Genomic DNA, 12,640 nt, shown 5'->3' with positions numbered 1-12,640 from the left:
TTAGGATTCTCCGGCTCACCCTGGCCGGACTCACCCTTGAGATGATCGGGGCGGACTTCATTCGCCGCCGGATCACCCCGTTGCACAACAAGGGGAGGCCAGCTTGGCTCTTTACGAATCCGGCTGACATTATGCGACTCCGCCCCGGCCTCGATCACAACTTCACAGTGATGGCGCATGCCCACTTCTGCCAGCGGCTTTTCCAGCTTGATGTGGGTTGCGACGGCGAGGTCGAACGGACCGGCAAGGCCGCGAGGGCTGCCGCAAAGGTTGGCAAGGCCATCAAGGGGCCGTTTTTCAAGTTGCCAGCGGGGGTGGTCCCGTTGTGCAATAATTCACGTCGGTCTGAGATCATCGCTATGATGCCAGACTGTAATGCGCATGGCCCTGTCCCGAGCTGGAAGGAGCCGAAGGATGCTGATGTGCAGCAATTCTTTGACACCTTGATCGAGGTGTATGTCAATGCTGACGCCGAGCGGTGGCTTGTCATGGACACCACCCAGGCAGAGCTGGACTACATCGCCACTAGGGCGAGGGAGGCACAGCTTGCCATGGAGGCCGGCAGCGCCGGGGGTGTGGAGGACAAGGCTGCAACGGCTGCGGAGGAAGAGGAGCTCACCCGGTGGGCGGTGGCCACCGAGGAGGTCAGCAGCGCCGACACTGGAGCTCCTCTAGTCGAAGACGCGGCCGACGAGTCGTCGGAGGAGGAGGAGGACGTGGCGGCGGGCTCGACGCCAACCAGGGGAAGAGGGCGAGTCCTGCGGCGGGCTGGCTCCGGCGAGCCGGTCCGGCCCGGCAGGGCTACGCGGCCTCAATTGACCCTGGAGGGGTCTGGGCGTCACACGAGGGCCACGGCAGCCAAGAGGCTGACGAAGGCCGCTGAGAAGAAGAAGACAACAGCCCCTTCCTCATCTGGGCGCGCACAAACCCCGCCGTCTTCGCCTCCTTCGGCAGATGTCGACTCGGATGTTGACGCGGAAGTCACTTTTGATCTCAGGCCTCTCAGCCCGAAGAGGAAAGGGAAAGTGGTGGAGGAAGAGGAGATAGATGACGAGTAAGTACTCCGTTCCTTACTGCCATTTCCATTCCTCTGAATTAAGTCACTCATCTTGATCCGTTTTTGCTTTTGCAGGGATGCAGAGACGTTGGCCCAGAGAGTGAAGAGGGCCAAGGCCTTGGCGGGCAGCCAGCCCCCGGCCAGTGCTTCAAAGTCGCCACTGGTGGTGCTAAGCAGCCCGGACAACAGCCCCCGGCACAGCCCCCAGCGTAAGTTCGTCAACCACCTCTTCCTCGGCAGTGGCCTTGCCGGCTTCCCCGGCAGGCCCACCATTGGCACCCTCGGCAGAAACCTCGCCGGTCGCCTTGGCGGCCCTCGCAGCGGTGTCCTCGGCAGCATCCTTGGCGGCCTCATCAGCGGCGACCTCGTCAGCATCCCTGGCGGTCTCCTCGGTGGCAATCCTGTCGGCCTCCGCGGCGGCCTCCTCAGCAATATTCCCAACAACAGTATCCACGTCCTCCATACCTATTGAAGGAGGGTCTGGGTAGTAATGGGAGCATTGAAGCCAAGAAAAAGAATAAGGGAAAACAGAGATGGAGGACAGGCGACTCACCAGTGCCAGGCTGTGAAGCAGAAGTCCCCTCCCCGCCAGCATCTCTGCATCATGGCAGAGTCACCAGCGCCCAAGTTCCCCTCTTCCTCTATGGGTGTGGGCTCCGTGCTTGATGCCCTTGCTGGGGACGCCCCTCGCGGCGGCGTAGTCGATGGGGGTGGTGTGTTGGGGGTAGCCCTCTGTGGCTCCTCCTGCAGCCGCTCCCCTCCTGCAAACCCGACAAGGTCAACACCATAGCATCGAATGCCTACCCCAAAGATGTCGGTGGGAACGACACCTATGGGATCACAAGAATCCCTACTGTGTTTAGCGGGGCGCGGGGCCATGAGAAGAGCGGATCAAACAGATAGCACACGGTTCGTTTATCCAGGTTCGGGCCGCGAGGATGCGTAAAACCCTACTCCTGCTTTTGGTGGATTGTATATCTATGTTCTTGAGCTAGCTATGGGGCGTGAGGAGCTCCAAAAAGCCGAATCCTTCTCCTGGTCGCCTCGGGCCTCCTTTTATAGAAAAAGGGGTTGCCACAGTGGCACACAGGAGGTGGAAAGGGTGCAGTGATGCGAGGTTATCCCTCGCATTACATGACAAGGCGCATTTAATGCGTCTTGCTTAGGTGTCCTTGCTTTATCGGGGACGGGGAGAGACCTGTCTCATCCGTCGCTGCTCCTTCTTGTGTCGACACGCGCCCTGGCCAGCGACGCATGTGATGCCATGTAGGTAGGCAGGTAGCTGAGGTGGCGCAAGGGTGGGTCTTCACGAAGATCTGCATGCCGCCACGCAGGTGCCTGCCCAGCTGGTTGGGTCAGCAGCTGCATGCGAACGGCGGTGGAGGTTTAGTCGGCGTGGGCCTGATGGTGGCCCTGCGGGTGTCCTCGGCAAGGGCCTTGCCGGGGCCTCGTCAAGGGCCTTGTCGGGGCCCCGGCAAGGGTCTTGCCGAGGCGCCTGCTGTCATCCCCGGTAAGGCGCTTGCCGGGGGCCTTGTGGTCTTCCTCGGCTGGGATCCCGCCAAGGGTTGTTGTCTCCTTAGTGCGTATCTGATCTTGAATGTCTTCACAAAGATCTGCATGCCGCCACGGGGATGTCTCCCAAATCCTTGCCCTTTGGGGGCAGTGGACTCAAGGGTGATTTGCTCCGTAGGCGCGGGGCGATTTGCCGTGGCAAGGGTCTTGCCGGGGTTACTAAAACTGTCTCCCGGCAAGGATCTTGCCGGGGGAGTCTGCTTCGTCCCCTTTGCTCTTCGTGGTCTTGGCCTTGGCGTCGTTATAGTTCTCTTGAGCTTCGGTCTTACCCTGGCTCACCTCCCTTGCCTTGCTTGGTGTGGTGGTATCCGCGGCTCAGACTGCCCGTGCACAGTTATAGGGGTACAAAAAGTGTACCCCTCTTTTTGTACACCGACAAAACTTTTTCACATAAGCATTGCAACCTCAAACTTTAAGAAACGGCAGCTTAGGTTTCCTGCCAAACCATAGTTCATACGGTGTCGTCTCAACGGATTTATGTGGTGCCCTATTTAACGTGAATGTAGCTGTCTCTAATGCATAACCCCAAACCGATGGCGGTAAATCAGTAAGAGACGTCATAGATTGCACCATATCTAATAAAGCACGGTTACGACATTCGGACACACCATTACACTGTGGTGTTCCAGGTGGCGTGAGTAGTGAAACTATTTCACATTGTTTTAACTGAAGGCCAAACTCGTAACTCAAATATTTTACTTCTGCGATCATATCGTAGAAACTTTTATTTTGTTACGATGATTCTCCACTTCACTCTGAAATTCTTTGAACTTTTCAAATATTTCAGACTTGTGTTTCATCAAGTAGATATACTCATATCTGCTCAAATCATCTGTGAAGATCAGAAAATAATCATACCCGCCGCGAGCTTCAATATTCATCGGACCACATACATCAGTATGCATGATTTCCAACAAATCTGTTGCTTGCTGCATTGTTCCGGAGAACGGAGTCTTAGTCATCTTGCCCATGAGGCATGGTTCGCAAGCATCAACTGATTCATAATCAAGTGATTCTAAAAGTCCATCAGCATGGAGTTTCTTCATGCGCTTTACACCAATATGACCTAAACGGCAGTGCCACAAATAAGTTGCACTATCATTATTAACTTTGCATCTTTTGGTTTCAATATTATGAATATGTGTATCACTGTGATCGAGATCCAACGAACCATTTTCATTAGGTGTGTAACCATATATGTAAACAGAACAACAATTTATTCTCTTACTTAAATGAATAACCGTATTGCAATAAACATGATCAAATCATATTCATGCTCAATGCAAACACCAAATAACACTTATTTAGGTTCAACACTAATCCCGAAAGTATAGGGAGTGTGCGATGATGATCATATCAATCTTGGAACCACTTCCAACACACATCGTCACTTCACCCTTAACTAGTCTTTGTTCATTCTGCAACTCCCGTTTCGGGTTACTACTCTTAGCAACTGAACCAGTATCAAATACCGGGGGCTTGCTACGAATACTAGTAAAATACACATCAATAATCCGTATATCAAATATACCTTTGTTCACTTTGCCATCCTTCTTATCCGCCAAATACTTGGGGCAGTTCCGCTTCCAGTGACCAGTCCCTTTGCAGTAGAAGCACTTAGTCTCAGGCTTAGGACCAGACTTGGGCTTCTTCAATTGAGCAGCGACTTGCTTGCCGTTCTTCTTGAAGTTCCCCTTCTTCCCTTTGCCCTTTTCTTGAAACCAGTGGTCTTGTCTACCATCAACACTTGATATTTTTCTTGATTTCCACCTTCGTTGATTTCAACATTACGAAGAGCTTGGGAATCGTTTCCGCTATCCCTTGCATATCATAGTTCATCACGAAGTTCTACTAACTTGGTGATGGTGACTAGAGAATTCTGTCAATCACTATCTTATCTGGAAGATTAACTCCCACTTGATTCAAGCGATTGTAGTACCCAGACAATCTGAGCACATGCTCACTGCTTGAGTTATTCTCCTCCATCTTTTAGCTATAGAACTTGTTGGAGACTTCATATCTCTCAACTCGGGTATTTGCTTGAAATATTAACTTCAACTCCTGGAACATCTCATATGGTCCATGACGTTCAAAACGTCTTTGAAGTCCCGATTCTAAGCTGTTTAAGCATGGTGCACTAAACTATCAAGTAGTCACCATATTGAGCTAGCCAAACATTCATAACGTCTGCATCTGCTCCTGCAATAGGTCTGTCACCTAGCGATGCATTAAGGACATAATTCTTCTGTGCAACAATGAGGATAATCCTCAGATCACGGATCCAATCCGCATCATTGCTACTAACATCTTTCAACTTAATTTTCCCTAGGAACATATCAAAAATAAAACAGGGGAGCTAAACGCGAGCTATTGATCTACAACATAGATATGCTAATACTACCAGGACTAAGTTCATGATAAATTAAAGTTCAATTAATCATATTACTTAAGAACTCCCACTTAGAAAGACATCCCTCTAATCTTCTAAGTGATCACGTGATCCAAATCAACTAAACCATAACCGACCATCACGTGAAATGGAGTAGTTTTCAATGGTGAACATCACTATGTTGATCATATCTACTATATTATTCACGCTCGACCTTTCGGTCTCAGTGTTCCAAGGCCATATCTGCATATGCTAGGCTCGTCAAGTTTAACCTGAGTATTCTGTGTGTGCAAAACTGGCTTGCACCCGTTGTAGATGGACGTACAGTACTAGGGAAAAGCCTAGCAGCAGCGCGGGTTTTGGGCCTATTAGCAGCGGGGGGGCCGGCGCTACTAATAAGGTGCTACAGCTAACGTATAGCAGCAGTGCGGGTGCCACCCGCGCTACTACTACGTCCGTTAGTAGTAGCGTGGGTAAAAACCCGCGCTACTACTAACCCATGGAATTTTTTTTCGAATTTTTTGCGCGAATTTTCAAATTTCTGAATTATTTTAACCTCTAATCTCTAATCACCCTCATCGCTGCTCAATTTAATCTCTAATCACCCCTCATCATTCCAAATCATCTAACTTCCCGGACGGTCACCCATCCTCTCACTACTCCAGCCTGAGCACGCTTAACTTCCGGGTTCTATTCTCCCTTGATTCCAAGTCTGCACTTGTTGTTTTTCTGACAATAGTAAGATGTCAATCCTATTAACCCTCGGGAGTTTAGCTTGAGCATGAAGTCACACATTTCGCTGTTTGAGTTTAAAACTATTGTTCTAAAAAACAATAATTATTTAGTAACACTAATATTTCTTGAATAAGGAGTTTGACCACATTTTGACCACAGTTTGACCAGATTTGACCAAAATTCCAAAAAACTGAAAAAATTATTTAGTAACACTAATATTCTTGAATAATTATTTAGTAACACTAATACTTCTTGAATAAGTAGTTTGACCACAGTTTGACCAGATTTGACCAAAATTAAAAAAACTGAAGTTTGAGCATAACTTTTTTTCCTTTTAGAATTTGAGGATTCTTAAAATTTGCAAACAGGCCGTAGGCGGTCTCCATCGTATGCGGATTTTCGTGCTGAACATTTTGATATATTATACGTTTTTTTCTGACATCGTATGCAAAAGTTATAGCCGTTTTACATTTTCCCTACACTTTTTGCAAAACAAGTCCAAATTTAAGTTTTTAAATTTTCCTAACTAGTAGATGTAGTAACATAACTGAAGGAAATATGCCCTAGAGGCAATAATAAAGTTATTATTTATTTCCTTATATCATGATAAATGTTTATTATTCATGCTAGAATTGTATTAACCGGAAACATAATACATGTGTGAATACATAGACAAACAGAGTGTCACTAGTATGCCTCTACTTGACTAGCTCGTTAATCAAAGATGGTTATGTTTCCTAACCATGAACAAGGAGTTGTTATTTGATTAACGGGATCACATCATTAGGTGAATTATCTGATTGACATGACCCATTCCATTAGCTTAGCACCTGATCATTTACTATGTTGCTATTGCTTTCTTCATGACTTATACATGTTCCTATGACTATGAGATTATGCAACTCCCGTTTGCCGGAGGAACACTTTGTGGGCTACCAAACGTCACAACGTAAATGGGTGATTATAAAGGTGCTCTACAGGTGTCTCCAAAGGTACATGTTGGGTTGGCGTATTTCGAGATTAGGATTTGTCACTCCGATTGTCGGAGAGGTATCTCTGGGCCCTCTCGGTAATGCACATCACATAAGCCTTGCAAGCATTGAAACTAATGAGTTAGTTGCGAGATGATGTATTACAGAACGAGTAAAGAGACTTGCCGGTAACGAGATTGAACTAGGTATTGAGATACCGACGATCGAATCTCGGGCAAGTAACATACCGATGACAAAGGGAACAACGTATGTTGTTATGCGGTCTGACCGATAAAGATCTTCGTAGAATATGTAGGAGCCAATATGAGCATCCAGGTTCCGCTATTGGTTATTGACCGGAGACATGTCTCGGTCATGTATACATTGTTCTCGAACCGTAGGGTCCGCACGCTTAAGGTTTCAATGACAGTTATATTATGAGTTTATGAGTTTTGATGTACCGAAGGAGTTCGGAGTCCCGGATGAGATCGGGGACATGACGATGAGTCTCGAAATGGTCGAGACGTAAAGCGTCTCGACCATTTCGAGACTCCTCGTCATGTCCCCGATCTCATCCGGGTTATATTATGAGTTTATGAGTTTTGATGTACCGAAGGAGTTCGGAGTCCCGGATGAGATCGGGGACATGACGAGGAGTCTCGAAATGGTCGAGACGTAAAGGGTGGCAGACTTACTCTGCTTGACTCGGTGCTTACTCAATTGTCCATCTTTCATATGTCTATGTGGCTCATGAATAAAACTTTCATTAAAAAGCTGGATAAGCATAGACGTAGATTTTTCTAGCAAGGATGTAATAATAAGCGTAGATATCATCTTGTCAGGTGGAATAGGATTTGTAGATCCAGAGACAAAGGAGGACTGGGGGTTAAGGACCTTAGAAAACAAAATATTAGTTTAATGGTCAAATGGTGGTGGAAGCTGGAGACCCAAAACGGGTTGTGGCAGGATATTGTGCGTGCTAGATACCTTAGAAACAAAACGGTTACTGAGGTGGGTATGAGATTTTCTGATTCACCATGCTGGAAAGCTATTCTGAAAGTGAAGGAAGTTTACCTGGTGGGGAGGAAAATTAACATTGAATCTGGTAATATTGCCCGGGTGTGGATGGATCCCATCAAAGGGCTGCCCCCCTTCCGGGAGCAATTCCCACAACTCTTTTCTATTTGCACTGCTCCTGAATGCACGGTGAGTAGGGTGCGGCTAGTGGATGCTAACACTTTCTTCAGACGGGGGCTTAGTGCTGAACTGTCTGAGCAATGGAAGACGATCCAAGCCACGGTGGGTGGCCTAACTCTAACCGATGCTAGCGATTGGGTATCTTGGGGGCTTAACCAAAATGGTAAGTTCTTGACTAGGTCGGTGTACAAGTGGCTGGAGAGATCGATTAGTGGATGCCACTATAGATGGATCTGGAGAGCCAAACTTCCTCTTAAAATAAAAATCTTCCTCTGGTAGATGTCACAAGATGCTGTGCTGACTAGACAGGTCATGCGTGGTAGGAAATGGCCTGGTAACCCTTGTTGTTCCTGCTGTAACGAGGTTGAGAGTTCGCGGCATTTGTTTTTTACCTGCCCTATGGCGAAATGCCTGTGGAGATCCGTTGGGGTCGCGCTGGGTACTGATAGGTGCCCCAGTAATTACTGGCAGTACTATGCGTGGTGCCATGTTTTTCTTCCTGAGGGAGAGAAATTTTATACGGTGGGCCTGGCGGCTGCCTGCTGGGCTATCTGGCTGGCCCGAAATCGCGCCACCTTTGAGAAGAAAATGATCAAAACTCCTTTTGAGATAGTCTTTTCCATGTTCTCTTTCTTGCTTTATTGGACAGGTCTGCAGCAAGGAGATGATGCTAAGAAGTTACGCACAGGCGCGGAGCAGATCAGGGCGGGGACCATGTAGATGATGAAGCTGTGCGAGGCGGCCAGGCAGCCGATCACCGGAGAGTGATCTTTCTGGGAGCTACACACCGAAGTTTGAAGCCGCTACTCTTCATTGCTTCGATTAGTATGATGTTTTGGTCTGGTAGTGTCGTTTTGGTCCCTGGCAGGTCGGTTCTGTAATAGCTAGTCAGACTTTATATCATATTGGTGCTGCTCAGGTTTTCGCCCCATGGCACTCGTCACGATGTCGGGCGAGTGTAGTGGGTTTCCTGGTAGTGCTTGAACTCGCTTTTCCCCTTTCCCTTCTTTCTGAACATGTTTCTGGGACTGATGTATTTCCGTTCTATGCAATGGAAAGGGGTCAAAAGCCTGGTTCAAAAAAAATAACTGTCATCGTAGCGTTAAGCGTGCGGACCCTAAGGGTTCGAGAACTATGTAGACATGACCGAGACACGTCTCCGGTCAATAACCAATAGCGGAACCTGGATGCTCATATTGGCTCCTACATATTCTACGAAGATCTTTATCGGTCAGACCGCATAACAACATACGTTGTTCCCTTTGTCATCGGTATGTTACTTGCCCGAGATTCGATCGTCGGCATCTCAATACCTAGTTCAATCTTATTACCGGCAAGTCTCTTTACTCGTTCCGTAATACATCATTCTCCTAATGATGTGATTCCGTTAATCAAATGAAAACTCATGTCTATGGTTAGGAAACATAACCATCTTTGATCAACGAGCTAGTCAAGTAGAGGCATACTAGTGACACTCTGTTTGTCTATGTATTCACACATGTATTATGTTTCCAGTTAATACAATTCTAGCATGAATAATAAACATTTATCATGATATAGGGAAATAAATAATAACTTTATTATTGCCTCTAGGGCATATTTCCTTCATCGCGAGCTTTGCTATTATATTTGGATCCTAAGATGTTTTCTCCCCCCTCTACTCTCTTGTAATGGATTGAGTTTCCCTGTTGAAGTTATCTTATCGGGTTGAGTCTTTAAAGATTTGAGAACACTTGATGTATGTCTTGCCGTGCGTATCTGTGGTGACAATGGGATACCACGTGATTCACTTGATGTATGTTTTGGTGATCAACTTGCGGGTTCCGCCCATGAACCTATGCATAGGGGTTGGCACATGTTTTCGTCGTGATTCTCTGGTAGAACTTTGGGGCACTCTTTGAGGTCCTTTGTGTTGGTTGAATAGATGAATCTGAGATTGTGTGATGCATATCGTATAATCATACCCACGGATACTTGAGGTGACATTGGAGTATCTAGGTGACATTAGGGTTTTGATTGATTTGTGTCTTAAGGTGTTATTCTAGTACGAACTCTAGGGCTGTTTGTGACACTTATAGGAATAGCCCAACAGATTGATTGGAAAGAATAACTTTGAGGTGGTTTCATACCCTACCATAATCTCTTCGTTTGTTCTCCGCTATTAGTGACTTTGGAGTGACCCTTTGTTGCATGTTGAGGGATAGTTATGTGATCCAATTATGTTAGTATTGTTGAGGGAACTTGCACTAGTGAAAGTATGAACCCTAGGCTTTGTTTCAACGCATTGCAATACTGTTTGCGCTCACTTTTATCATTAGTTACCTTGTTGTTTTTATAATTTCAGATTACAAATACCTTTATCTATTATCCATATACCACTTGTATCACCATCTCTTTGCCGAACTAGTGCACCTATACAATTTACCATTGTATTGGGTGTGTTGGGGACACAAGAGACTCTTTGTTATTTGGTTGCAGGGTTGCTCGAGAGAGACGATCTTCATCCTACGCCTCCTACGGATTGATAAACCTTAGGTCATCCACTTGAGGAAAATTTGCTACTGTCTTACAAACCTCTGCACTTGGAGGCCCAACAATGTCTACAAGAAGAAGGTTGTGTAGTAGACATCAAGCTCTTTTCTGGCGCCGTTGCCGGGGAGGTGAGTGCTTGAAGGTATATCTTTAGACCTTGCAATCGAGTTTTTTAGTTTCTTGTTTTAGCACTAGTTTAGTTTATAAAAGAAAACTATAAAAAATGGAATTGAGTTTGTCTCATACGCTTCACCTTTTTAATATCTTTCGTGAGTATGATGGAAAGGATAATTGTGCTCAAGTGCTAGAAGAAGAAATCTATAAAATGTTTGGCACTAAATATTTGAATGATTAGCATGACTGCAATGTTGTTAGTATGAATTCCTTGAATATCCATGATGCTAATGATATGCAAAGCCACAAGCTTGGGGAAGCTATGTTTGATGAAGATGATATTTTTTGTCCCCCAAGTTTTGATGAGCGAATTTATTATGATGAAAGCATGCCTCCTATCTATGATGATTATTGTGATGACACATATGCTTTAAAGAATAATAACAATGAAACTTGTCATCTTGATTTCAATTTTCAATCCCATGATAGTTACTCTGTTGAGTTTGCTCCCACTACTATTAATGAGAAGAATTTTGCTTGTGTGGAGAGTAATAAAAATTCTATGCTTGTAGATCATGAAAAGAATGCTTTAGGTGCTGGTTATATTGTTGAATTCATTCATGATGCTACTGAAAATTATTATGAGGGAGGAATATATGCTTGTAGGAATTTATTGTAATTAAAGTTTTGAAGTTATGCTTGTTTTGCCTTCCTATGCTACTTGATTATTGTTCCCATAAGTTGTTTTCTCACAAAATCCCTATGCATAGGAAGTGGGTTAGACTTAAATGTGCTAGTCATATTCTTCATGATGCTCTCTTTATGTTTCAATTCTTATCCTTTATATGAGCATCATTGAAATTATCATGCCTAGCTAGGGCGTTAAACGATAGCGCTTGTTGGGAGGCAACCCAACTTTATTTTTGTTCCTTGCTTTTTGCTCCTGTTTAGTAATAAATAATTCATCTATCCTCTGTTTAGATGTGGTTTTATGTCTTTAATTAGTGTTTGTGCCAAGTAGAACCTTTGGGAAGACTTGGGGAAAGTCTTGTTGATCATGCTGTAAAAAACAGAAACTTTAGCCCTCACGAGAATTGCTACCATTTTTATTTGCAGAGTGATATTTAGTTAATTCTTTTTGCATATGATTAATAGATAAATTACTCAGGTCCACCAATTTATTTTATAATTTTATGAGTTCCATAAGTATACGTTTGATTCAGATTACTACAGACTGTTCTGTTTTTGACAGATTCTGTTTTTCATTTGTTGTTTACTTATTTTGATGAATCTATGGCTAGTAAAATAGTTTATAAATCATAGATAAGTTGGAATACAGTAGGTTTAACACCAATATAAATAAAGAATGAGTTCATTATAGTATCTTGAAGTGGTGTTTTGTTTTCTTTCGCTAACGGAGCTCACGAGTTTTCTGTTAAGTTTTGTGTTGTGAAGTTTTCAAGTTTTGGGTAAAGATTCAATGGACTATGGAATAAGGAGTGGCAAGAGCCTAATCTTGGAGATTCCCAAGTCACCCCAAGGTAGTATTAAAGGACAACCAAGAGCCTAAGCTAGGGGATGCCCCGGATGGCATCCCCTCTTTCGTCCTCGTTCATCGGTAACTTTACTTGGAGCTATATTTTTATTCACCACATGATATGTGTTTTGCTTGGAGCGTCAATTTATTTTGTTAATATTTGCTTTATGTTATTTAGAACAATGTTTTGCATCTTTTATTTCAATAAAAATGGCATTGATAGCCTTTACTATGCCTATTTTAGAAGTCCACATGTTGCTGTTTGAAAACAGAAAGTTTACCGCTGTTGCAATAATTCCCTAGAAAATTCATAATGTGATAAAATGTTTAAACCTTTTGCATATTAAGATCTGATAAATTTAATACAGTGTGAATTTTCTTTCATAATTTTTGGAGCTAGGGAAGTATGGATGTTGCAGCATTCTTTACAGACTATCCTGTTTAGGCAGATTGCTGTTATGTTTGCATTGTTTGCATATGTTTGCTTCTTTAATGATTCTATTTGAGGATAGGACTATTAAATATGCAGAGGCATT

The 12,640-nt window shown here is 44.6% G+C and overlaps 1 protein-coding gene across 1 annotated transcript in view; it reads left to right on the top strand.

Annotated features, from left to right (window-relative positions):
* The window catches only part of LOC125546571 (glyceraldehyde-3-phosphate dehydrogenase 1, cytosolic-like), a 56,567-nt gene that overhangs the window by 26,022 nt on the left and 17,905 nt on the right, over window positions 1–12,640 (top strand). Inside the window, exon 2 of the mRNA XM_087514699.1 lies at window positions 1,133–1,266. Coding sequence (XP_087370825.1) covers window positions 1,133–1,266 — 134 coding nt within the window. The remainder of the gene's footprint in view (window positions 1–1,132; window positions 1,267–12,640) is intronic.

This window comes from Triticum urartu, chromosome 3A (genome assembly GCF_056163025.1).
Source record: "Triticum urartu cultivar PI428250 chromosome 3A, HENAU_Tu73, whole genome shotgun sequence".
NCBI classification, from domain to species: Eukaryota; Viridiplantae; Streptophyta; class Magnoliopsida; order Poales; family Poaceae; genus Triticum; species Triticum urartu.
Note: the sequence above shows the minus strand (reverse complement) of the source record. Positions and strands in the feature narration are given on the sequence as shown.